At 36.6% G+C, this 25,842-nt stretch overlaps 3 protein-coding genes across 9 annotated transcripts in view; all 3 read right to left on the reverse strand.

Annotated features, from left to right (window-relative positions):
- Positions 1-75: 75 nt before the first annotated feature.
- Positions 76-1,338, reverse strand: LOC112048703 (GATA zinc finger domain-containing protein 14-like). Its single transcript, XM_024086348.2, has one exon. The coding sequence runs from the start codon at positions 1,256-1,258 to the stop codon at positions 149-151; it is 1,110 nt and encodes a 369-aa protein (XP_023942116.2). The 5' UTR covers positions 1,259-1,338; the 3' UTR covers positions 76-148.
- A 5,779-nt stretch (positions 1,339-7,117) lies between these two features.
- The window catches only part of LOC112048701 (CD151 antigen), a 253,994-nt gene continuing 235,269 nt past the window's right edge, over positions 7,118-25,842 (reverse strand). For all 6 annotated transcript variants that reach the window (XM_052882145.1, XM_052882143.1, XM_052882144.1 and 3 more), the window contains 5 exons: positions 22,147-22,376; positions 13,760-13,951; positions 12,707-12,880; positions 11,768-11,917; positions 7,118-11,550 (listed from right to left, as the gene is read on the reverse strand). In XM_052882145.1, the coding sequence (XP_052738105.1) occupies positions 11,407-11,550; positions 11,768-11,917; positions 12,707-12,880; positions 13,760-13,951; positions 22,147-22,287 (801 nt within the window). In that variant the 5' untranslated portion in view covers positions 22,288-22,376 and the 3' untranslated portion in view covers positions 7,118-11,406. The remainder of the gene's footprint in view (positions 11,551-11,767; positions 11,918-12,706; positions 12,881-13,759; positions 13,952-22,146; positions 22,377-25,842) is intronic.
- Positions 22,510-25,459, reverse strand: LOC112048700 (sorting nexin lst-4). 2 transcript variants are annotated; one of them, XM_024086343.2, is made up of 2 exons: positions 25,305-25,459; positions 22,510-24,661 (listed from the first exon to the last, which is right to left on the reverse strand). In XM_024086343.2, exon 2 carries the CDS (start codon positions 24,644-24,646, stop codon positions 22,979-22,981), a length of 1,668 nt encoding a protein of 555 aa, XP_023942111.2. In that variant the 5' UTR covers positions 24,647-24,661; positions 25,305-25,459; the 3' UTR covers positions 22,510-22,978. The 2 variants fall into 2 exon arrangements, with proteins under 2 accessions (XP_023942111.2, XP_023942112.2); XM_024086344.2 differs by lacking the exon at positions 25,305-25,459 and adding an exon at positions 25,025-25,212.

Raw genomic sequence — 25,842 nt, forward strand, 5'->3', positions numbered from 1 at the left:
GATCACTCTAATGAGCTGCTACCTTTAAACTAGTTATTATAACAAGAGTCACTCAATTGAAATAAAAAATATAGGTTTTTATTGTATTTGTATATTTATTATTATAATGAACAGTCTTACGAGGTAATTCTGCGAAGTAGACTTGAATCTATTCCTCTTTTATCCTAATGTCTATCTCAAAATTTTCGTCATCCTCTTCTCCGGTTTCTCTTTTGGGGTCTGTGTTAGTTTTATCCCCACCACTTTCCGTCTCGTTAGGGTTTAGAGGTACGAATAACGGGACATCTGTGTCGGGGGCTGTAGTTACTGGGGGCTTTTTAGATGTAAATACTGGTTCAGTGGGTAATGTAGGTACCGTAGGGAAGGTTTGGCCATTCTGAAGAGTTGTGAAACCGTTATTAGGGTTACCTTGGTTATTCTGGTTATTGAAACCTTGGTCTGGTCGGGGGTTGTTGAAGTTGTTCCCTTGATTGTTCTGGTTATTGAAACCTTGGTCTGGTCGAGGGTTGTTGAAGTTGTTGTTTCCCTGATTGGGCCAGGGTATATTGAAATTGTTATTTCCTTGATTTGGTTTGTTGTATCCGTTGTTGTTACCTTGATTTTGATTATTGTATCCGTTACCGTTGGATTCTGTGGGGTTATTAGGTTGCTCGAAGTTTCCTTGATTCGGATTATAGCCAGGATATTTATTAGGTCTGTGTCCGTGACCTGGGCGATGATTACCGTTTCCGTTTCCATATCCGTTACCGTATCCGTTGCCGTTTCCGTATCCATTCCCGTTACCGTATCCATTACCGTTGCCGTAGCCGTTACCGTTTCCGTAGTTATTATTCGGTGGTCGTCCATTTCCATATGGCCGGTTCACGCCATTATTTCCGTTACCATAGCCGTTGCCGTAATGATTTCCGTTACCGTAGCCGTTTCCATAGCCGTTTCCGTAATGATTTCCGTTCCCATGTTGATGTGGTCTATTTCCATACCCGTTGTTACCATTGTATCCATTTTGGTTTGGCCTGTAGTCTTGTTGTGGCTGCGTTTCCTGATTATCTTCCACGACAACAATAATGGTTTCTTCGGGTTGCTTTGGAGGCGGTTTCTTATTAAGACCGAACTGCCCTCCGAAGTTCACATTCAAACCCTGGGTTAGTCCGCCAAGAACACTTTGCGCACCGTTAAACAAGTCACCAAGTATGGGTACATGACCGTTGCAATTATAGATGATCGTTAAAAAAATTAATATATTTAATTTAGCTCCCATTTTAGCACAATTAAAAACTAATGACCAGCGCGACGTCCAACGCGAGTCGGAGGGAAACGTCGGAGCGACTGACTCGAGACTCGACTCATCTTCGCACCACATTCATACATTACAAAACCAGTTCCAATTCACACTCAGCCAAGTCTTAATATATAAAATTAAAAAAATATTGGACATATAAAATGTAGATTTAATTACGTTATTAAGTAGTAAAATGTCAATGATTAACATGGATATACCTATACCTACTTTAGTTTTATGTTGCGTTTTTACGGAAGAGGTTAAGGTTGTATTGTTGGATCATTAAATGTCTATTATGGCGTCTTAGTTAATTACTATTTACTGCCGTTTGATTGACTTTATATTTAACTAGCTTTTGGACGTGGCTTCTACGCATTAATTTAGAATTATTGCATCAATTTACGTTGTTCTTCGGGAAGGTACCTACCAGTACCTAATTGTTTTAGATTCATACACGTGTGTGAAAATATGCTTGAAGGATTAAATATAGTTAATTGAATATTAGCATAACAAACAAAACATCTTACATAGGGTATAGGTAATATTTATTCTGTACACGCGATAATTAAATCAGTAATTTGTTAGGATTATTATAGACAATAGGGATGATGACAGTTTTTTAAATTGTATATAAATTAAGAGTATACTAATAGTAAAGCAATTTTGTAAAAGGAACAGGGTATCTGCGATCATTACTTTCGGAGCTACAGGGATTTAAAGAGTCAGATTTGCGGCGCTGCCGCTGATCCCTGAAAAACGCCCCATACAAAATGGCTCGAAATAATGACGTCATAGGCAATGTAATGATCGTTAGATTTGTATGCGCGTTCAAACAAAATTACTAATATCTTTGTTATTTGTGCGTTTATGCTTATAGTTCATATATTAAAAAATGTCACATTTAATGTAAGGAAGCTAAAACTGTATGAATTTTCATCTAATTACGATAAAATGTTTTTAATAGTTTTTAAAATTTTATAATCTCATTTATTTTGCAAATATCCAGACAGTCTTTGCTTTTTATGTATAAATTAGTTAACATTGACCCTATTTACCCGAATGTATCATAAAAATCAATAAATTCAAACCTAGTCATCATCCCCATTTGTGTAGTTGTTATCCTACATTAATTTTAATATTTTATGCTAATTAATAAGTTCTATGAAGCTTTACGATTTTATTATCAGCTATGAAAATATTTTATTTTGAGAAAAATTATATATTATTCAAATAGAGTAACGGCCAAAAGCATGCTAAGAAAAAAGTGTCTGGAAGTAACACTAATGCAGAAAAATACTTTATTTTTTACTCAACATTGTCCAATTATTATTTGAATTAATTATTTCAAAACTGTTAATGACAATGAAGAAGAACTGGTGGTCATAAGTTGTGTAGATATAATATTAAAGTAAGACAAAAAACATCGTTACACAAACAAAGGAAAATTAAATGCGAGATGATTCAGGCATTTTTTTGATAGACAGGTGCTCATATCTGCCCAAATCTAACGTCTATATCAAACTGTCTATCATTATAGTTTTCCTCAATGCCATGTTCTTGAGTTGTTTCTTCTAAATAATTAAGTTTCACGGTCGGTTGGAATGAAGTAGGTGGATTTGTAAACGGCTGACTGGTTGTTCTACGGTCATCATACGAGGTTGCTGGCGTGAAAGAAACCGACGGAGTATATTCACTAGTTATTGTAGTTGTGTCGATGTTGTTAGGTATTACAGTTGTTATAGCGGGTCTTATACCCGGTTGCAAGTATATGACACCTGGTTGAATTGGCCTTAGAGGTATAGTCACAGGGTGCAACGGACGAACGTTGGGACTTCTTGTGGGGAACCTGATTGGTCTATTTATATTTAGAGTCGGGTTCAACACACCTAGCGGTCGTACTGCGTTAGGTCTCACTTGCAATGGGTATTTTCTATATGGAATGTTCGGATTCATTGCTATAGGACGTCGTATCACTTGTGAATCTGCTAATTGACATAGCACACTCACGATTGACATCAATATTAGCACATTGACTGTCATTTTCACACTGTTTGTTTTTGTCACACAATCTTTGTCCTCACAGTGAAATTGTAGACTAAATTTTGAAATTGAACACGCTATTAAGCACTGATTGATTTCAAATTAGTTTATAACACACAGATAACAAGATATTTCTAGTTAATTATTATAACAGCATGTGACAACATACCCGCTTCATTGTGGAGTTGGTATAAAACAGGTGTGGGTAGTTTGTAATACATAGTTCATTATGTAAGTATACTCTGTAAAAGAGTTTAAAATACTTTTGCATTATCTTCGCTTGTTTTAGAAATTAAAAAAAAAAATATTTTCCATATATTTTAAATATGACTTGCAATGCCACAACCTTTTTTGTGCCGGTGGCGAAAACAGGAACTAACGCGGCTTCAGCCATGTACGCCATCTCCTGCTACGAGGGTAGGGCATAGGATGGCAGACCACAGTCTGTCACCTGGGATGCTACTCCAGTCTGAACATGATCCGCATGGCGGTCCACACCGTGTGTCAAGCTGCGGTAGCCAGGTCGATGCTACACCAGGTACTAACATCCCGTCTTCCACTGAGGACTGAAGATCATCAGCACTTATGTCCTCTCCCGTCTCAATATGCGGCGCCGCCCTGTACACCTTATGCTCAGCGTACCAGAAGGTCCAGCAAAACAAGTGCTTTTGCATTTCCACAGGAGCTTCGAGGTACGTCACGAAACGACATTATACCAGGACACCAGGATGTCCACCGTGGAGGAATTAGTCCGGAATCTAACGCGCTGTATGTTCGCGTGCGCGGACAATGAATATAAATATACCTCCACGGCATCGCACCGCACCACAAGAGAAACCTAACGGACGTCTTCTACCTCACGTGCTCCTCCTGGTGGCTGTGCTTAGCTTTACCGTGAATATATTGAGGCTTGAAATTTTTGACCAGAAGAATATTGTGGCAAAACTATCTTTTAATTGAATAAGCTGAAAAATACACTCGTACAGCTTACAGGCGACATGAGAAAATTGAATGATGACAATAATCACATTGGTAGATAGTACCATAGCCAAACCTAAACATAAACCATGAAGCTAGAATTAAAAAAAAATAGAAAAAATGACGATATAATCGCATTAGCTTAGCGGATCTTCGTGTAAGTAAACCTAACTAAAAACCATCTTTCAGCTTTCAAGCAAAAAAAGTCCCTACGTCAGTTCAAACTAAAAAAACCGCACCATGAGCGGTTTATTCCACAGACCAATGCTTAAGAAACAATTATAAAAATACAGTCTACAATGAGACACGTCAGACTTACACACCTCTTTTTTACGCCGGTGGTTAAATATAGACGCACTTTATTGTTTTAGAATTACGTCATAGCTAACATGCTTTAGGGCCCCCGCACACTATGCGCCCACGACCAAGACTAGTCATTGGCCGTGGTCGCAAAAGCTACAATTTTCCTGCGGGTATGTTTCTGACCACGACCACCGATCGTAAAGAGGCCAATCTGTTATTTTTGTCCGCGCAAAACTGGCTAGCCGTATTGTCAATTTATTAAGTAAAACCATGCGTAGCTTGGTCGCAACGATCAGTCGTGCCGGGACGGTCTGAGGACAAGATGTTTGATATCAGGATCGTAGCTACCGCCGTATATGCCGTATCAATTATACGGGCCCCCCGAACTCCAGGATTCCCGAACCCCCATACGTGTGAAAGCAATAATTAGTAAACTGTAATCCACAATCCCACTTAATCTGCCCTCTTAGCCAAGTGGCACGTCGATTCTCTTTCTACGATCGCTAACGCTTCGAAAACTAGAAAAATGTATAGGAATGACAGAATTTGATCACGTGACCTGTCGATAGCAAATGTCATTCCCATACAACTATCTAGTTTTCAAACACTTATTAAACTGCTAAAAACTTTCACTTCAGAAATTAAAAAAGTAAATAAAGCAATATTTTTTTCCCCAGTTTAAGCGTACGCCCAGAAGTTGTAAACATCCTACATAGACTAAGTCATTGTCATATATATTTTGAGCAAGCATTTTGTTTCTTTTGTGAGAATCTTTTTAGGCCTCCAACGAATTTTGATTCAGGGCCCCTCCAAGGCACGCTAGTTTCTAGTTTGACGGCTTCCGTGGCGCAGTGTTATGCGCGGCGAATTATTTACAGGTCGGAGGTTCGATCGCCGGGTGGGCCGATTGAGGTTTTCTTAATTGGTCCAGGTCTAGCTGGTCGGAGGTTTCGGCCGTGGTTAGTTACCACCCTACCGGCAAAAACGTACCGCCAAGCGATTTAGTGTTGTACGATGTCGTGTAGAAACCCAAAATTGGTGTGAATTTTCATCCTACGTCTAACAAGTTAGCCTGCTTCCATCTTAGATTGCATCATCACTTACCATCAATCGAGATTGCAGTCACGGGCTAACTTGTAAAGAATAAAAAAAACTCACTGTTCGTGGTCGTAGCGTCATAGTGCGGTAGGTGCCTAAGTATTTATAAACTTTGCATAATTTGTAAAACAATTTTGCGAGGTCGTAGGCAGTCGATATCGATGACGCGTAACGTACTACCCATAAAACAACTGATTGACTTTGATCACCCATAATTAAAAGTTAAAATAATAAAAATAAATATTTATTTCTATTATTTTAACGGCTATTTATCACAAATAATAAACTATGAAAGAACAAATAATACCTAAATATTTTTTACAATGTCGAGTTGTGTGTTCAGGACCATATCATAATCCAGGGCTGCCATCCAGGCAACTGACAATCAGGCAGATACCTACCTACTCATTAGTCATTAGCATTACTCATACCTCGTATGGAGATTGTAGTCTTGTAATATTTGCTACAACTTATATAGAAATTAAGTTGTAGGTATGAATTGAAAATAAGTAGCTTAGTTGCGTCTCAATCGACATCATGAGTTAAATAGGTATACCAGATTTTATATTTCTGGTTTTTCGTTCCAGTCTGCATTCACAGAATCACAATAGGTCATAACTTAGAAATATCTCTGGCATAAGAGTAATCTTCCTATTACAATACTGTAATTAAGTACGAAGTAATTTGTTATACCTGAATTATGCGAGTTAGTTTTAGTAGTATGAACTTTTTTATACAGAGGCTTCCGAAGTAAATTAACCTTTGCAGTTGAAAGTTGCCTTGACTCAACCTAAATAAAAAATTTTGGTTGCTTTCTAATTTATGGAAAAACCAATATTTCGCTAAACACGGGATCGTTCCAAGAATCCGAGGCAAAAAGCATCACGGCAGCATATCCTAGATATTTTACATAACCAGTCTTTTAAACAAATGTAGTGTCATAAAATATGTAAATTTTACGGATTGGAACATAGACTTGTAAAATAGGCAGACGGTATTTCGCTGTCAAGCAACTGAACAACCATAATGGGGCCGATTATCTGTGTTTTTTGTTTAATTTTTCTTATTTTTGTCTATTTTTACTGTGGTGTTTTGTTCTTTTTAATTTTTATGTACATATCTTTTAATTAGTGTAACTGGATTTATCCGTGCTAATTAATAATAAATTAATAATATAATAATAAAAAAAATGTGTGAGTGTAAATTGTAGGTATAGCCAGATATGGCAAAATAATGGAGGTCTGTCTTTATATAGGTTCATCTGTGTGCGTGTTGGCGTGTACGCATATACCTATGCAAACTGGCATCATTATTCATTGGGGTGTCTCACTGTTTAATTCGCGCGGTATCTGGTATTTTTATTACATCTATGGATTGTAATAAATCAAACGCATATGGTATTGAATAAAATAACGGATGTAATTAATAAAATATATATTTATACAATTACTTATAATGATATACATACACAAGTATCACCAAGATAAATTTAAATTAATAACAACAGTGGGGTCAATTTGACATTTAATTTAATAGTAGATACAATTAATAATCTTGCAGAGCTAAATTAAATTGAATTTAATATAAATCAAAATTACGAATTTGTCCTTTTCTACAGAGTGCTATGGGAAAAGGATAGCTCTAGAGTTTGATGACATTAACTATAACAAATAATTTTATACTTTTGATTAGATAAACACGTATCTAACTATGTAACATAAATACATTCTCATGACTTGTTAAGTAATTTTACACTTACATTATCTATATATAATAATTAATTAATTAAATAAAATAATAATTTAATTGTCTATACTTATAATAAATAATAATTAATGTAATGCTATAATTACGATTAGTAAGGCACATTTAGCTTTGGTAAAGTTAGTAGTTATTTTTGACTTATTAATGTACCTACTTATTTGCAATAACGTTTTTATAATTGAGGGAAAATAATAATAAAAAAACAATTTACTATCATTAGTTCAAATATAAAAAAAAGAGATTCTTCATAAATTATAACATGGTCGATGGACATTTCAACAGATCCTGTAAATAGTACAGTGGCGTAGCTAGGTAACCAAGGGTTCTGGTGCAATTAAAAAAATGGGGCGTTACTTCCATTTAAACTGGTAAGAATTTACAAAGTAAAAGTTTTAAATATACCTACTTTAAAAATGATAAGCTTTTAATCATGAGCTCTTTTTGTGTGTGAGGGTAGGTAATAAAAATATTAAACAGTAATGACATCAATGGGGATGATGACTAGGTTTGAATATATTGATTTTTATGATACATTCGGGTAAATAAGGTCAATGTTAACTAATTTATACATAAAAAGCAAAGATTGACTGGATATTTGCAAAATAAATAAGATTATAAAATTTCAAAATCTACTAAAAATATTTTATCGTAATTAGATGAAAATTCATACAGTTTTAGCTTCCTTACATTAAATGTGACATTTTTTAATATATGAACTATAAAGATAAACGCACAAATAACAAAGATATTAGTAATTTTGTTTAAACGCCCATACAAATCTAACGATCATTACGTTGCCTATGACGTCATTTTTTCGAGCCATTTTGTATGGGGCGTTTTTCAGGGATCCGCGGCAGCGCCGCAAATCTGACCCTTTAAATCCCTATAGCTCCGAAAGTAATGATCGCAGATACCCTGTTACTTTTACAAAATTGCTTTATTATTAGCGTACTCTTAATTTATATACAATTTAAAAAACTGTCATCATCCCTATTACGATCAATATTTGGTGTAGGTATGGTATAAAACGAAATAGAAAAGATTAAAGAGTTTATTTTAGTTGGTATGATTAAAGTCGGGTTGCAAATGTCATATTTTTTTTTGAAAATGGAAGTAATTTTCGAAGGTTCGATCGAGATTTTTGGAAAGGATTCGAGCGCCCCCTGAGCTTGAGAGCTCTGGGCACTGCACCGCCTAGCCCCTGGGTAGATACGCCACTGCTAGTACCTATTTACTCGTATTTTAAAAATATTTCGTGCCCATATAGTTATATACCTACTCGCATATTTAAGTATGCGTAAAATAAATAATTCTGTTAAAACTATAAAAATTAACTGTAGGTTGATAAAAACTGTGGAAGTTATTAAAACTAATTTTTTACATAAAGATAGAATACAATTAAATAAAATAGATATATTGTAGTGTCTAAACATTTTTTTTTTATTTTTTCTAATAATGTGATGTAAAATCGTGATGTTTCAAATTCGACTATAAGATTTTTGAAATGTAGAATAATTAATATCGCATCCGTGTAGGAGCCCGTTAGTGGAATATGCTGAATCAAGTCTGCCTCTTTTAAACTAATCTGAAATCATATATGGCTCCGACGCATAACACAGTGCTTGTCGATAAATAATAGAATGACATTATTTTGTTAAATTTCATTTATTTTTCAAAAAAAATATATAATTTTCTGTCTAAAAATATAATTTTATCTTTTCTTCGGAAAAGATATCTTTTTTTCGGAAAAGATATGATTATATTTTTGGGAAAAGATTTGTTTTAGTGGTTTAGTTCGATTTTGAAAAAAGCAAACCCAAACAAGAGAACACAATTTTTTTTTGTATTATGACGATTTTATAGTAAGATTAAATACATAGTTTAATAATTTAATTTATATTCGATGTAACATTATAATCTTCATGTCCAGAAGACATACCGGCTTAAGAATCGATAACAAATATAGCACCTTTGTAATTTTATGTAGTACGTGACATAAATTAAACTATAGAAAATATGATGTTCCTGTATGGATGTTTATAGTAAGGAGGGTAAATTTTACTCTAATGTGAATGGAAATTACACTAATATTATAAAGGCGAAAGTTTGTATGTCTATGTTTGTTACTGAAGCGATTTGGCTGAAATTTTAAATAGAAATAGATTTCACTCTGGATGAACACATACGCTACTTTCATCCCTGAAAAATCCATGGTTCCCGTGGTATTTGGGAAATACTGAATTTAACGCGGACGAAGTCGCGGGCGTCCGCTGAACGAGGGCGCCACCGTTGCCCTGTCAATACACAGTTAAACGAGCTCGGAATTTTCATGTAAATTAAAATATAAATAATTATTAAATTTTTCTTAAAGAGGCTTAGAAATGTTGTAAATGTGAAAATTCAGTAAAGTGATATACTTTACTGATAATAGAGAGCAGGCAAGATACTCGGCCTATGTTCTATTACAAATTATGAATTTTAATTTATATCACGTACATAATTTATACTTAATTTAAAATAACATTAAAAACATTGCACATGGAATTATATTAATTTATATATAAATTCGGTCATGTTATCTAACGCTACGTCTATGAGATACGAACAATCATTAAATTCTATGACAGTGCAACACTGATGAACACACGAACACCGTTTATATAATCTAGCTATATATTATATACTATATATTTATGATATCTTCAGATCTTCACGTAGAATCATCGAATAAAACGTAATGTCTATGTAAAATGATTTAATTTTGTAGGTAAGATTTTTGTTAATTTTATTATTATTTATCTAACGTCAAAAGGTCTCCTTGCACAAATATGGTATATTTTGTGAGAACCCTGCAACTACAGGAATTGTGTAAATTAAATAAAATATATATTTTTAACAACGTCACAACTTTTATTTGTGAACAGGTGTAATTTTTTTATATTTTTTATTAATAAATTAACGGAACTCTGGGGGTTGCCTGTCACGACTATGAATCAGGAGTTGTGCAAGTTATGTTAAACGAATTTATGCCTTGGGGCTATCATTGCCGATGCTTGATTAGCATTTATCTATTACAGGAAAAGATAAACGAGGGAACTACAAGGACGTCCTCCTATCAGGAGAGGCCGTGTAGGATGAAGGCAGTTTGAGAAAGGTATGACGACGCTCGACTATTGTCGGAGCAATCGGACAACATCTCTTGTGCAGTAATCCTTCTCCGGTTATTCTGAACTAGGAAGGGACAATTTCTAAGTATCTCTATCAAGGAGCGAACTCTGTTTTATTTTGGTTACATTTGGAATTGATTTGGTCATTAAATTGTGCCTACAACATCCATTTTTAACAGTTTAGTTATTTACTAAAAGAATCTTACAGAAGTTCCCCATAATGCTTTATTATACAAATCTTAACACTTTTACTCAATATATAAGATGCTGAGGCTAAAATCACGTTTAGGAAAATAATTAAGACGATTAATTTAAAATTAGCTTGGACGGGGTGTAAAAAGAGCTAAATATAATCTCCTGTATTTAATTGAGTACCTACGTTTTGTTACTACCCTATTAAGTCAGAAATACAAAAGAAAGAAAACATTTTTAAAATTTACTATCTTTTATAAGTGTTTCTGTGCTCTTTACCGCAAATAAAAACTTGTTATCTCATAAAGTAACTATAATTAGATTTGATGGTTGTTAACGAAATCATTTCTGTTAGCTTTTAGTTTATATGCTGACATTATCGCTGATGGTAGATATGGGGACCTTTTCTTCCTTGTCAGGATTGGAGTGTAAGGGGCAAGGAGGTCTTTTGACGCTGCGTTTGCTTTGAGGCCTTTTGGCGGTCCTCTGGTTTCTGTGGGGGTTCCTACATATCGGTTTATTGGTAGAGGAGGCTTGTTTATCGAATACCTTGCACTTGTTCTGGGGTGCAGGCTTAGGCCGGGGTCAGTCGATCACGTGTTTAATCTTCACGTACAAGACGCAAGAAAAGAAGAAGCCGAATATCGGTATGACAGACATGCCAACGCCAACCGCCGCGAGTATGATCAGGTTGTCTCGGATGTGGTTCGTGAACTGTCGTATGCAACCCTGGAACGAAGAATTGTTTTTTCAATCAGTCAATGTTTAATGCTGGTCTTCTGTAAGGAGTTGTAAACACTTGTCTTGAGTCGATCTATTGAAGGGTCAATCGACACTAAGCTTTCGGATGCGATGCCATTGTCATATGAGCCCTAATGTCCATAAACAAGTACCAAGATAAATGCTATGTTCACTACTGGATCAATGAGTCAGTTTGTATACATACATGATAGTAAATATTGGAGGGATGATCTCTCGCCCCGCAGCGCGCGCTGACGGTCTTGCAGCAGGAGTCGGGCACCAGCAGGCGCGGGTCGTGCTCGTGCCACGCGCTCTTGCGCCAGTCCGAGTAGCGCGTCGCGCCGCAGCACTTGAACTGAAGTTACCAATACTTCAATTACTTAGACTGTGACAGACGGCACACGAAAGCTTAGCGGAGACTCCGCCACACATACGTCAATCGCACATTTTAGAAGGCAGGTGCCGGCGCAGACTACCTCGGTTGGATGAGTCACCGTGTATAAGCCGAGCCCCGTCGTAGAACGTCGTCGCTTTCTTATAGACTCAGGGTCGACTTGACGGAGTTGGGACTACCTTCTTTGTTAAGGATACCTAATAGGCCGTACAGACTACTTCAGTATTTTAGTCGAGTACAAACAATTTTTGGGCGGTAAATCTAAAAATTGTTCGTACTGGACTAAAATACTAAAGTAGTCCGTACTAGACCTTCTGTCTAAGGATGCCACGACACATACGCCCCTATCCCTGCGTGGTACGCCCCGTGTACATACATTGATCGCCGCAAATCCAATGGCCCTTCGGTGAGTTAAAGACACCTTCATCAAGCGTTGATGTAATAAAAATGATAAATAGTGAATGTTGGTAGTATCATGCTATGTTATCCTACAATTTTTCAGTTGGGGACCCGCGTCCGGCACCTCACTAGAGACTGGTTTGAGTGACATAATGGCAGGAACAGCTCGCCCCAAACAGGGGGTTCGATCCTACTACGTTACAAGGTCACTTCACCGTGTGTGCAGGAAGTGTACATAATACATTGCCACGCCAACAAGCGAACAACGGGATAATCTAGTGAAGAGAAATAGACAAGTTTCAACCAAGACCGTGCAATCAGGTTATATGTGTGTGTAATGCAATACATTACCTCTGTCTGCATGGTGTCGACGGCGTCGGTGATGACTTGGTCGAGTGCGTAGTTGGATATGAAGGTGGAGTTGAGCTCGGCGCGCAGCTCGTCCTCCACCGCCACCTCGTAGTAGTACGCGAGAGCGCCCGCACCAGCCTCCAGGAGGAACGTGATCAACAGGAAGTATGTGTACTGTAATATATTATTAAAATTAAGGAGAATATTGTAGAGAAATTACTCTTTTGTGCGTACTTTATGGCTACTATAACAACAAACAGTTTTGTCACAAAAATACGTTTTACATCGACGTTTCTAATAAGAATTGCTAATGTGGAATGCCCTTCTGGCTTGTGTTCTGTGACATGTATGATTTGAAGACCTTCAAGACAAAAGTGAATAGGCATCTTCTAGGCAAAGGCAATTCATCTTGACTCATCAATTTTGCTTTCTATCAGGCATGATTGTACTCAATAGCTACAACATAAAGAAATCAGATGGATGGAAGGTAGTGGTAAAACATTGCCTAAACATACAATAACACTTGTAATATTAGAAAGAGCTGCTCTGCGTCCATCAACCTGAAGAAAGATAAGCCACTGATAAGTGCCCTTGATACCAGAATGCAGCTATTCTGTTGAGAGCAGATATAGGCTTGACAGTACTTCCTCTGATGAGTTCTGTCACAAAAAGCTCTACTGTGTCTACTACTTTAAAAAAAACCTTTTATGTAAAATTACATCGTCATCATCAGCGGATGGGTGTCTACATTGTCTACATTATCTACATTACGGTATGATCATTAAAATCCAGCATCTTGCTGCAACGGTCGACCAAGCACTCGCACGCAGAAAACTGATTCCATTTTCTAATGATGACGATGATGATGTGTAAACAACAAGTGTGCTATAAAACACATGATTGAAGTAAAACTTCTTTCAAAAATTAAAAGCAAAGAGCCTTAAATGCCTCAGGCATGATTGCATCGCAACATATTCTTGAAGTGTTAAAAAAGGGGTTGTTTCAAAGTTCTCTAAGAACGCCATCTAGTGGTAATTAGCGAAAAGCACTCACACACAGTAAACTGGTTCTATTCTCAGTCTTAAGGCCGCAGCAGCCGAGTGCGCTGAGCGGCAGGCCGAGCGCGCCCGCTACGATGAGCAGGTACGCTATGGCGGCGTACGTCGGCGTGGGCAGCAGCGGCACGAACCTGTGCCGAGACGCCACCGTGCCAGCGCCTACTAATAGCACTCCTGCACCTGCAAACTAAACATTTTTTTTTGTTAAACTGGCTTTACGGCTTTGAGTTCCAACCCTTTTGAGTCTTAAATTGAAGATTTTAGAATTATTACACAGGTTAAAGGAGCGAGAAGTTAAGTAAGGAACAAGCATCTGATCCGAAGTAGGGCTATACAATTAAATTGCAAATATCAAACAGAGTTATTTCAATATTTACATTATAGTTTTGGGAATGCTATGCGATTTTGGGAAATTCTATTTATAGCTATTTTTGTTGTTAGTTGTGTCAGAAAAAATCAGGCAGTTCTGGAGCTCTTTGATTGAAACGCTGCCTAATACTTTGAGATATAATAAATTCTGTGTGAATGTTTTTGTTATCAAAAACGTGACGGACGCGGAACTTAATTATTTTATCGGGATGTTGACCGCCTCCAGGAATAATGATAATGAACCAGGTTGTTTCTTTTATATTATTTTATTTAAAATATGCTCTTATGAATTATTATTGGTGGTATGCGAATGTGCCACGTTTATATTTTTATTGTGATCTCAAGATGTTCTAGTTCTAGGTCGTTTAAGATGGTCTCACACATGTGGTGGGTACCTTGTTCTTTATTAAGTCCAAGACCAAATCCCATTAATATAAGGTGTGTTGTACATTCGAACCTACTTCAAACCAGCTATGGAGCCGATTGAGATAGTCGAGCCCTTAATACCGCCACATGTCGCGGGACCATAACTAAAGTATTTTTTTTGCTATTAGCAGTATTAATTTATTCCTTTGTAGTTTTAAAATACCGGTATGTAACATATAAACTTTATTATCAACCCATATTCGCCTCACTGCTGAGCACGAATCTCCTCTCAGAACGAGAGGGGTTACGCCAATAGTTCACCACACTGGCTCAATGTGGATTGGCAGACTTCACACACTTAGAGAATTAAGAAAATTCTCAGTTATGCAGGTTTCCTTACGGTATTTTTCCTTCACCGTTTGAGACAACTGATATTTAATTTCTTAAGATGCACGTAACTGAAAAGTTGTAGGTGCATGCCCCGGACCGGACTCGAACGTACGGCCTCCGGAATCGGAGGCAGAGGTCATATCCAATGACTCTCAATAAAAAAATAAACTGAAGACCGTTTTTTAAATTCTTCTTTCATTTACATTCTCCCTATCCTGCCTATAGATTTCAAGCTGTATAGAATTACCACCAGCCAAAGCTCTAGTGTAGCAGTGGCGGTGTATAAAAAAACCACAAAGGATTTTTTGGAAGAAGCCTAAAATTAGAGGTCAGTGTGATACGCATTAATGTATGAATTTTCCTTTTGTGACTACTATTATATACTAGAAAAGAATTTTTGGACATTGAACTTTCATAGGAGAGGGATTAACATACGGGTCTTGAAAATTTTACGGGCAAGGATTGTCCAAACGGCCGTGATAATATACATATAGGAAAACATACCATATGCAGGCATTTAGACTACGTATGTTTTATCGTTTTACGTATGTGCTTTAATTAATTTACGCTATAATTAACCTTGAGATTCAACGCGTGCATCAATTTAACCTAATGGAAAAATACTATATAGAATTTTTCTATTTTCTTGTAAACTAATGGGAAAAAATATGCTAAAATAGTAAAATATACTTTACTGTAATAAATAATCTCAGAATACAGAAAAACACTAACAAAATAGGGAAAAATTTAACAGCCTCATGTACTAGCAACATTACGCGGGTGGGAAGTGCGACGAGTGCAGGCTGTTGTGTACAATTTTTGGACACACTGCGCGCTATATAATGACATCTAAACGTGGCTTCTGGTGTTTTTCTGTATTCTGAGTAAATAATTATATAGTCGTCTTAAGAGCCTAAGACATAGTAATAATAAAATATCATCGTATAGGTGTAAAATCTTTGATGAGGTTAATAGTTAGATCACCGTGTGATAGATGCAATTATGAAGTACTGGCGGACGCCTTTGCGTACTTCCCGTTCCCGTGGTAATATGAGGACAAAATATAGCCCATGTTACTAAGTGATAATGTAGTTTTCCATTGATGAATGAATTTTTGAAAACGATTCAATGGTTTAGGCGTGAAAGCGTAACGATAAAAGTCACATTCGTGTTAATAATGTTAGTTAGGATTTCCAGGCTATTTATGTAATAGCACCTTTCCGTACTCTAACAATAGGTTATGGCTAACAGACAATATATTACATTTGAACACCTAAACCAACAGAATGACTTCAATACAAAATATACTACGAATTAAAACTTGAAGTTTCAATTCGTAATATATTTTGTAAATAACGTATGTATTACAAAATAATAGCGACAATATCGGTTTAATTTCCAGAAAAAATTATAGAAGAATAAACAAGAATAAATATACTTAGAATCTTTCGCTTTGCTTTAGAATTATGGGTCAAAACCGGAAGACAGTACTCCTGAAAACGGTGCGTATTGTGGAGGTTCTCTGGAAACCGAACTACTGGCTCAGGACTGTAGGACTGGTTTTTAAGGTTCCCATCGTCAGAGTAAAAAAAACGAAACCCTTATAGGATCACTCGTGTGTCCGTCTGTAAGTCAAATCTTCTTATCTATACTGAATCAATTAAATTGGGTACACATATTAATTCCTGTGAGCCAAACGCAAAGGTGTGGCGTGAATAGATGTAATCTGAATTTGAGGGGAACTTTTGGGGGCAAAACGGGAAATGAAAAAAATGTTTGTAATATGTAATTTGAAAGCTTCTTAAAAGGATTTTAGATTGAAATAATCTTTTGTTATTTTAGAAGATATTGTATGCAAGTTAATCAAGACGAAAAACGTAAATAGACGAAAATTTACTATTTCCTTCCCCTTATCTCCGAAACTACTGAATCTAAACTATTAAATACTAAGAAATAAATAAGAAAAATAAACAATTTGAATTCCGACAAATCAAGATCAAGTAATAAATAAGTAAGTATGTATAAGTAACTTTGTAAATAAGTAAAATTAAAGAATAATAATGTTACTTTAACAATTTAAGTAACTTTCCGAATTTCTTTCACTTTCATTTTTAACCGAGTTCAAAAAAAGGAGGAGGTTTCTCAATTCGACCGTATATATATATATATATATATATATATATATATTTTTAATATCGCATGGTATGCATAAACGTCGATTAAAATATAAAAGGCTTATGTGTGTATACTACATACATGCAGCTACATTTATCGTTGACCTTGTTAGCTTAATCGCGAACGTTACCCACTGATTAGATGTTACACGGATTAAAGTAATTTAGCGACGGGCGTTCACTCGAACACAAACAAATGGATGACTAATACTCAATGTACTTACTCGTAAGTAGTATTTAAGTACTTCACATTTTTTTTTTTTTTTTTTTTTTTTTTTTTTTTTTTTTTTTTTTTTTTTTTTTTTTTTTTTTTTTTTTTTTTTCCTGCCAGTCAGTACGGAACCGCTTTGCATTTCTTCGTACTGACTTTCTATTTATCTATTTATCATTGGTCGCTTTCCTTTTTTTCTGCCCGTTCTCTTTCCTCTCTCCTGATCATGATTGCTCTGAGCATCTGAGAGTATTTCTTCCATTCTTCCACGTCTACTAGCATGCGTGCAATAAGGTTTTGCGCATCCACGCTGCCCCTTGGCCCCTGGGCCGCTGTTCTTAGGTCAGCGCAGCCCGCACACTCGAAGATTGCGTGTCTCGGAGTGTCCTCCTCGCCGCAGAAGTAGCACTTTTCACTCGGTGCCTTGCCAATAGCATACAGGTAAGTATTGAACACCCCGTGCCCACTTAGTGCCTGGGTTAGCCATCGATCTACTTCCCCGTGCTCCCGTTTGTGCCATCTTTTCAGGTCGGGGATCAGCTCTCGTGTCCATGTCCCCTTTCCTGTTCTGGTCCACTCGTTTTCCCATTCAGTAAGTGTGTCTTCACGTACTTGTAGAGATTGGCTATCCTTCCTTTCAAACAGAGTTGCACGCTCTTTTACTAGCTTGGCTATAGGAATAAGCCCTGCTATCACCAGCACCGCTTCCGTGGATATTGTTCGGTATGCGCCGCTAATCCCTATAGCGAGTCTTCTTTGTACTGCCTCCAACTTTTTTCGGTATAGCTCCACGTTCATAGCTCCGGAAAACAGTGGGGCGCCATAGAGAATTACGGATTGTGCTACTGACGCCAGCACCCTTCGCTTACCAGCTCTAGGGCCTCCTTTTGTAGGCATAAGTCTGCAAAGAGATTCCGCTTGCCTCTGCGCTTTTTGGGATATTTCTTCAATATGTTTTTTAAAGTTTAAACTTTTGTCGAGCCATATTCCCAAATATTTCACGTGTTCCTTGGGGGTCACAGTAGCACCTTGGATTAGAAAATTTATAGGGCTGAGCTTTCGCCTTCCACTAAAAACAACAGCTTCTGTTTTCTCAGGTGCTAGGGCCAGGTGCTTTCCTTGCATCCAGTCTTTTATGCGTTCCAGTGCTCTATTTGCCCGAGACATAAGAACTGCTTCAGTTTTGGCCACCACTACCACAGCTAAATCGTCAGCAAATCCTATCACATGGATGCCATCTTCGTGTTTGAGCTTAAATACTCCGTCGTATAATATATTCCACAGTGTGGGACCCAGAATTGATCCCTGAGGAACTCCGCTGCTGATTTTTATTGTATCCCTCTCTCCTTTGCTGTCTATTATTTCTATGGCTCGATTTTCTAGGTAGCTGCCTAAAAGGTTCTGTATATAGCCAGGGAAACCTCTTTTCCTGATTTCTATGAGGATTTCTCTCCATGGGGCAGAATTAAAAGCATTCCTGACATCGAGACATATCAAGGCACATAACTGTCTAGTTTTCCGTGTTCCCTGTCTTGCTCTCATAGCCGTTTCTATTACTTTCTTTACCGCCATTAATGTGGATCGACCTCGTCTGAATCCATACTGATGTTCTGAGAGACCACCGTGATCTGGCAGCAGCTTCTCGATTCTATTTACTAGGAGTCTCTCCATTAGCTTCCCATAGCAATCAAGTAAGCACACTGGCCTATAACCCGTAGGGTCGTCTGCAGGTTTATTGACTTTTTTAAGTAGGACCAGACTAGCTGTCTTCCAGGATGCGGGGAAAATTCCTGACTTAAACAACATGCTTACGATCTTCCTTAGGGTTTCCGGGATAACTTGCGCAGCTAACTTAACCACTTCTGGGCACAGAAGATCTGGACCTGGTGCTTTTTTTGACTTGAGGCCTTCTGCAGCATTTTTCATCTCCTCCTGTGTTACTTCTGGAACCTCAAGTCCATTTGCAATAACTCTACCAAAGTCTTTGTGCGACGGAAATAGTACTTTCACTACGGATTTGATAAGATCCATGTCGAGACACGGCGGGCGTTGATGCAGTTTTTTAGTGACTATTTTATATCCAAGTCCCCATGTATCTTTATCCACCTCCTCGCAGAGTTTTCTCCATTGTTCTTGCTTTGCCCTAGAAATTTCTGTCTGGAGGGCTACTTTTGCAGCTTTGTACTGTTCTTTAAGTCGCTGTATTTCTTCTTCATTACTTTTAACCTCTTCTAAATTACTCGTCCCCTTTATCCGCCTCTTACGAGTGTATTTTCTGCGACATGTTGTGCAGTGCTTTCTTTTTTCCCCTATATTTTTATTCCACCAGTAAACGGGTATTTTCTGTCGACGGCTTTTCTTTGGCATCGCTTTATCGCAGGCCTTTTGTGTCAGCTGCACTAGTTCTTCTGGTGAGTGTACTTCCTTTTCTTTCAAGGCCTGCTTGAATATGTTTTGGTCCATCTTATCCAGTCTCCATCCGATACACGTTTTAAGCGTTTTAAACTCGTTTCGGAGAACTTTAAACTTTATGTACCTGAAGTACTTCACATGTTTTCACGGAAGTGTATGGAACTGGAAGTGACACAGATGAACATGCCAAGTTCATTGAAGAGAACTGCTTCTGTTTGATAGTATCAATGTTTTAAATCTATGTATACAGAGGTAAAGTGTGTGGGTGTATGGAGTAATCTCTCGATCTACGGAACCGATTTTAAATTTTTTTTAACAATAGAAAGCTATTTTATTTGGGAGTGTAATACTTATCTAAATACTAGCAGACCCGCTTCGCTTTGAGTTTGTGCACTTCTTCCCTATCCCTATCCCTACCATACTCCTACCCAGGGGCGTGCACTTCATAGAGGCATAAATAACATAACAACATAAATTAAAAAAAATACATATATTAGAAATAAGTCACATGACTTAATTCTAATATATGTATTTATTATATAGTCGTATTCCTGACAGCAAACCCTTTCATTTGATATCCATGATATCCATATCATGGGGGTGGATTTCAAACAACCAGTTATCTTGGGGAGGTCGCCATATTGGATTTGTAATGACGTTTTTAGCTAATAAATTTCATACTAATCGAAGACCGGGAAGTGAGGCCAAATTAAGATTCCAAGATTTTCTTACATACATAGTTAAAAGTGAAGCTAATATAAATGTAATTAAAAGTAATTTTGTCAGTATGTCTGTTTTAGCAATTGGAGTCGTTGCAGAATCACCAGCGGATCTGATAGCATAGAAGCTGATACCACAGAACAATTAGCAAACGAACAGTTTCGAGACGAAATGTTTCTCGAAGGGCGTCTCTTGTGAAACTTTAACCTTGAGAGGCGTTGGGAGTGGGGTTTCTGGACTGATCAGTACCGTCTCGTAGCATTGTTAGAAACAATGACGTTTCGGGGTGACGTAAGTAATGAATACCTTCCGGGTTTTCGTAAGTAAATACTTAGGGGGTCGCTTGTAGGTCTTCGCCCGAGTCGTTAAAGACATTCGGGAACTTTACAAGTCGTTGCGGTCTTGGGTGTAAGAAGGGGTCTCAACTACAATACACTGGTAAAACTGTGAATATTTTGAAAGCTGTTAGTGTGTTAACTTGTCACGTCTAAATCTCTGAAACAATTTGGATGAACTAAGTATTGGTATATTATGTCTTAGAACGCAGAAAGGTAAATTTCATTTTCAAGAACAAAGATTTTTATTACAATCGGTAGGTCACATAAAATTGTCGAAAACCTAAATTCACGCGGTGTGACCGGCAGCAGCTGATTGCATATAAATTGGATCAATTGCGTAACACACTGTATGTGTAAGATCGTCAGCATAACAATGAACTAGTTTCAAAGGCAATTATATTAATTTCAATACAACAATACAGTTGAAAACGTCATCCATCTTAAAGACTCAGCTGATTAGGTTTTATGTAAATCTCTTCCAATTGACTGGTTTAGAGCAGCATAATTTTAACAAGTAGATACAGTAGTTGTAGTTCAGCTAATAAAATAAATAATAATAGTTTGTGGAGATTTAAATAAAATAATTGGAAATCTATTTACGAAACTAATCTTAAACGTTAGATGATTTATTCACGTTAGGCATTGACCTCTTATAATAAAAGAATGCACAATCATGTAGAAAATTTCACGTATCTGGCCAATTTTGCTTTAACAGTATTAGAACTATTGGTAAAGAAAATTATAACTAAAGGCCTTTAAATATAGTCCGATATTCAATACAATCCCAAATACAGAGCAAATTCAAACTTAAGGATTAACTTCAAGGTTGAATTTGCAAATGCGACTACTTAAACTGATGTTAGGATTAATAAATAATTCAAGTATACTTGACATAATCCAAATATTTTTAAAATTTTACATGATGAGTATTTTATATGTTTAGTTTTACATGATCTTTTTAATAACATTCTACCTTCTCAGTACAGCATTTATTTATTAAATACGCGTTTATAACGAATGAACAGCAATTTACACAAGCCAGATATATTATTTATTTAATTATCAAACCCATATTTGGCTCACTGCTGAGCTCAAGTGTAATCTCAGAATGAGACGGGTTAGGCCTATAGTCCACCATGTTGAATGCGGATTGGCAGACTTCACACACTCCCGAAAATTAAGAAAGTTCTCTGGTATGCAGGTTTCCTCATAATGTTTTTCTTCACCATTAGAGACACGTGATATTTAATTTCTCAAAATGCACAAAACTGAAAAGTTGGAGGTGCATACTCTGGACCAGATTCTAACCTACACCCTCCAGAATTGGAGGTAGGGTCATACCCACAGGGCTATCATGGCTCATTATTTATTGACATAGTGGTAATAAAGTAATTTTGCTTACCAAAAATATAACATTGAATATATGTAGAACACATTTGAGGAAGTTGACACTGCAGCAGTCAGCGTCTCTGGATTTTCTTGGTTTCACTTTTTTCTTTTTAGCCAACAGTGCACTTGAATCTTTCTTTTTTTCTTCTGCCATTATACTCTGGAGGCAAAGGTTGAGGTCTCTTGTTGAGATCAGAACAATATTTTCTCAGCATAAGTCACCTGGATTCCATTGGAGACTTCCTGAAAAAAGAAACAATATGTTTTTATACAATTTGCTAAATGGATATATGAGACAAAAGTCTAGCAAGGTATACTTACAATTAATAACTGTTTAAAATTATGGTTTGGTTGAAACTAAATAAAAAAACATAAAAACGATTTACTGTTTATTAGCATTCGCAGCCTTAATTTCAAAATGGAATATTACAACACCTATGCTAAATAAACATGCCATAATGTTTCAAAATAATTGACAATATTAGCAAATTTAAAATAAACTTTGTATAGAGTGGTAAAAAATATGATTTCATTGAAATTGTAAGAGCAAATTATATACATAAAAACATCTCAGTATAAAAAAAAGGAAACTAAAACAGATTTGTGTCTTTAAGCATTATTTTACATTCAGTCACTTTCATCACAATATGAATTGATTCATTATTACAATTATTAAAGTCCATCAAAATCCTTTGGATTACATTTACCTATAAAACGTTTATACCAAAACAAGTATTACGAAATAGAATATTATAATAATATTATTATATAAAATAATGGCATTAGTCCATTTACAAAACGTTGACAAGAAACTAGCAATCCCACCGTCAGTCCATTTCTTATCACTATTCATCGTACTGATGTAGGGTTGTTTCCAATTTATCAACAATTTTTTTGTAAAAAGTAATCTGTTGTCTCAAGAACTTTTGCATTGTGGCTTTGAGGTCGACAGTTCTTTCTTGTTTGAAATGATTTATTTCAGCAAGAAGTGCATATGATATAACGTCGGTTCTTCTTAATACTTCATTTAACTGTGCAACCTCCATTTTGTGTTCGGCAGTCAATCTTTCACACTCTCGTTTTTTCTGAACAGCTGCTTTGTGGTTAGCTAAGACGTCCGGAAAAGATCCTACAATACCTTTGTACAAGTGAAATTTGTCTCCGAGAGGCTCCCAATCATATTTAGGCTGTTCTTCGTACATTCTGCCAATTTTTATGTAAGCACCACCAGTCAATTTAATCGCCGATGTGAGTTTGGATGTCGAAATTACTGTACCTTCATCCAAACTCAGTGCATTGCCTAAATTATAAAATGCTTCACCAACTTTTTGACAGTCAGTTTTGTATGGTGCCTGGAATCTTTTAGTTTGTGCTAGACACATGTTTGTGACAGATTTGACTGATGAATCCATACTGCTAACAAATGTGTGACATTGCTCTGTGATGTGGTCCACTTGTGATTGTAATAAAGCTTTCTCAGGTACAACCAGTGATATACAATAGTTTAGGCCTAGCAGGTTATCTCTCTCCGCCTGTCTCTTGCCAGCTTTCCAACGTTTTTCATCTGTACAAGTGAGAAAATGTTGCCACACTTCACACTTAGCTAGTACTGGATGTTTGGACATCCAGTCAACAAATTCTTGTAACTGAACTCTTCTGCGTTCAATCAGCTGCTCATCATATCTACCTGCTATCTGTTTGTCTGGCAAAGGCGGTATCGGAATAAGTGTAAACTTCTCCTGTAACCTCTCATGTAGCCAATCAAAATGCTTATATCTTCTAGATACTTGTATATTATTAAAAGAGGGGGTCAGCTGATATGCAATGAAACTTTTTATACCTTTGAACTTTGATTCCTTTTTAGGTGAAGCTACTGTCACATTATATGGCTGGGAAACAGCTGCCCACATATATCCATCTCCCTCTTGAACTATGTACACTTTGTCTGAATCAGGAACCTCTACATTTAATGTTCCTAATAGGTAACTCTCTCCACTGACTTTAGATGATGGTGCAAACTTACTTTTTCTTACAGTTCCCACTGAAGAAAAGTTCGATGTACTATCGTCTATCTGGTTATTGTAATCTGCGATGGGCATTCCTGGTAGGGGAGCAAGTGGTGCTTGTTGGTTCATCGCTTTAGTGTGTGGAACACCCGGGCCTATTTCCGAATAAGTGTCTTCATCCCAGTCATCATCCCAGCCATCATCGTGCGAGGTTGATTTATGATAATTATTATCCCCAGCATTGTACTGTTGGTCACTCCAATCATCCGCTTGGTCATATCTAGGTGCAGGAGGCGCCATCTTTGCTGGTGTTGATTCCTCTGGACTGAGTTTCCTTACATATGCAGCAGGGAATAAGCCTGTTTGTCCTTTAGAATTTCTTCCTTCCCACCATCCTTCACCAATGTCTGTGTTAATAAGTGTCAACATTTCTCCACATGTGATGGTCATTTCTGTGGTGCCGGGCTCCCCCGTGAAGTCATACAAGGCCTGCACCTGGTTCGCCATGGCGGACCCTGCTACCTACAACAACATCAGAACATATAATCAAAACACACACATATTAACATTATTATTACACCACACTAAGTTGAATATCTTATCAGTGTTATCTACAATGTAGGGAGTGTGATAAATGATATATTCGCTTGGATACTCTGTCGTCAAAAGATCAAATTAGAACGATTAAATTAGGACAGTTTTAGTTCTACAAGGAGTTGACACATTTTCTTAACAACTCCAATTAAGTATACGAATCATCGAGAAATGAGACTGATATAGTTATCATGCAGTATCTTTATTGTCAGGGTTAAATACTGATACTGCTATTGCACAAAACAACGACTTTGAAAGAAAATATAAAGGCAAACATAATGTACGTCTCACGATTTATTGTTCGCTCCGTGCTTCGGTAAAAGTGCATTAGCGGCTTTAGGTCACTTCCTAGATAGTTTCTATAGCACAAATATGTTAGGTGTTTGAAAGGACTTTGTATTGTATTAAAACACAACAGCAATATTTCTCGTTTTGTAACGAAAATCAATGACGTCAATCTACGAAGAAGAAATATGAACAATCAACACAATGTAAAAGTATTAGTTTGTCAGTTACTGTATTAATATGCTCTATTATTAACAAAGCCTTAAAAGTTTATATTATTACTTACTTTTTCACAAAAAAACACTAATTTCAAGGCGGATACACTACTCGTACAGTCATCTGAGTGACAGTTGACTCAAGAATTTGTTTTCATTGTTGCAGTTGTTTTCCTTTACGTGGCATATAACATAGAATAAAGAAATTTCATTGGCTATTATTGCGTAATTTTATTCTTCGACCAATCCGCAGAGATAACGGAGTGAAATAATTCAATGTGTCACTTGTCAATGTCAAACATATCCATAGAGTAAAAAGCAAGAAATACGTGCGCAGATTACAAAACACGACTGTTAACACGCCATGTCCCGCATAGATGGCAGCACTAATATAATTGCCGCTGGTAAGCAGTACCTAACTCCGACCGAGCAGCGCGCAATTTAAAACATGATTACAGTACAACGAATTTAAAAGAAGGAAAAAAATACTTACAAATCTAAAAGAGTTTACCAACTAACTGCTTTAATATACTAACCGTATGTGTTGTTTCATTTATTAAAATCTCACCTTTGTTTTAGTCGGTTGAAAATGAATCAATTTAATATACC

This window comes from Bicyclus anynana, chromosome 6, assembly GCF_947172395.1.
Source record: "Bicyclus anynana chromosome 6, ilBicAnyn1.1, whole genome shotgun sequence".
NCBI classification, from domain to species: domain Eukaryota; kingdom Metazoa; phylum Arthropoda; class Insecta; order Lepidoptera; family Nymphalidae; genus Bicyclus; species Bicyclus anynana.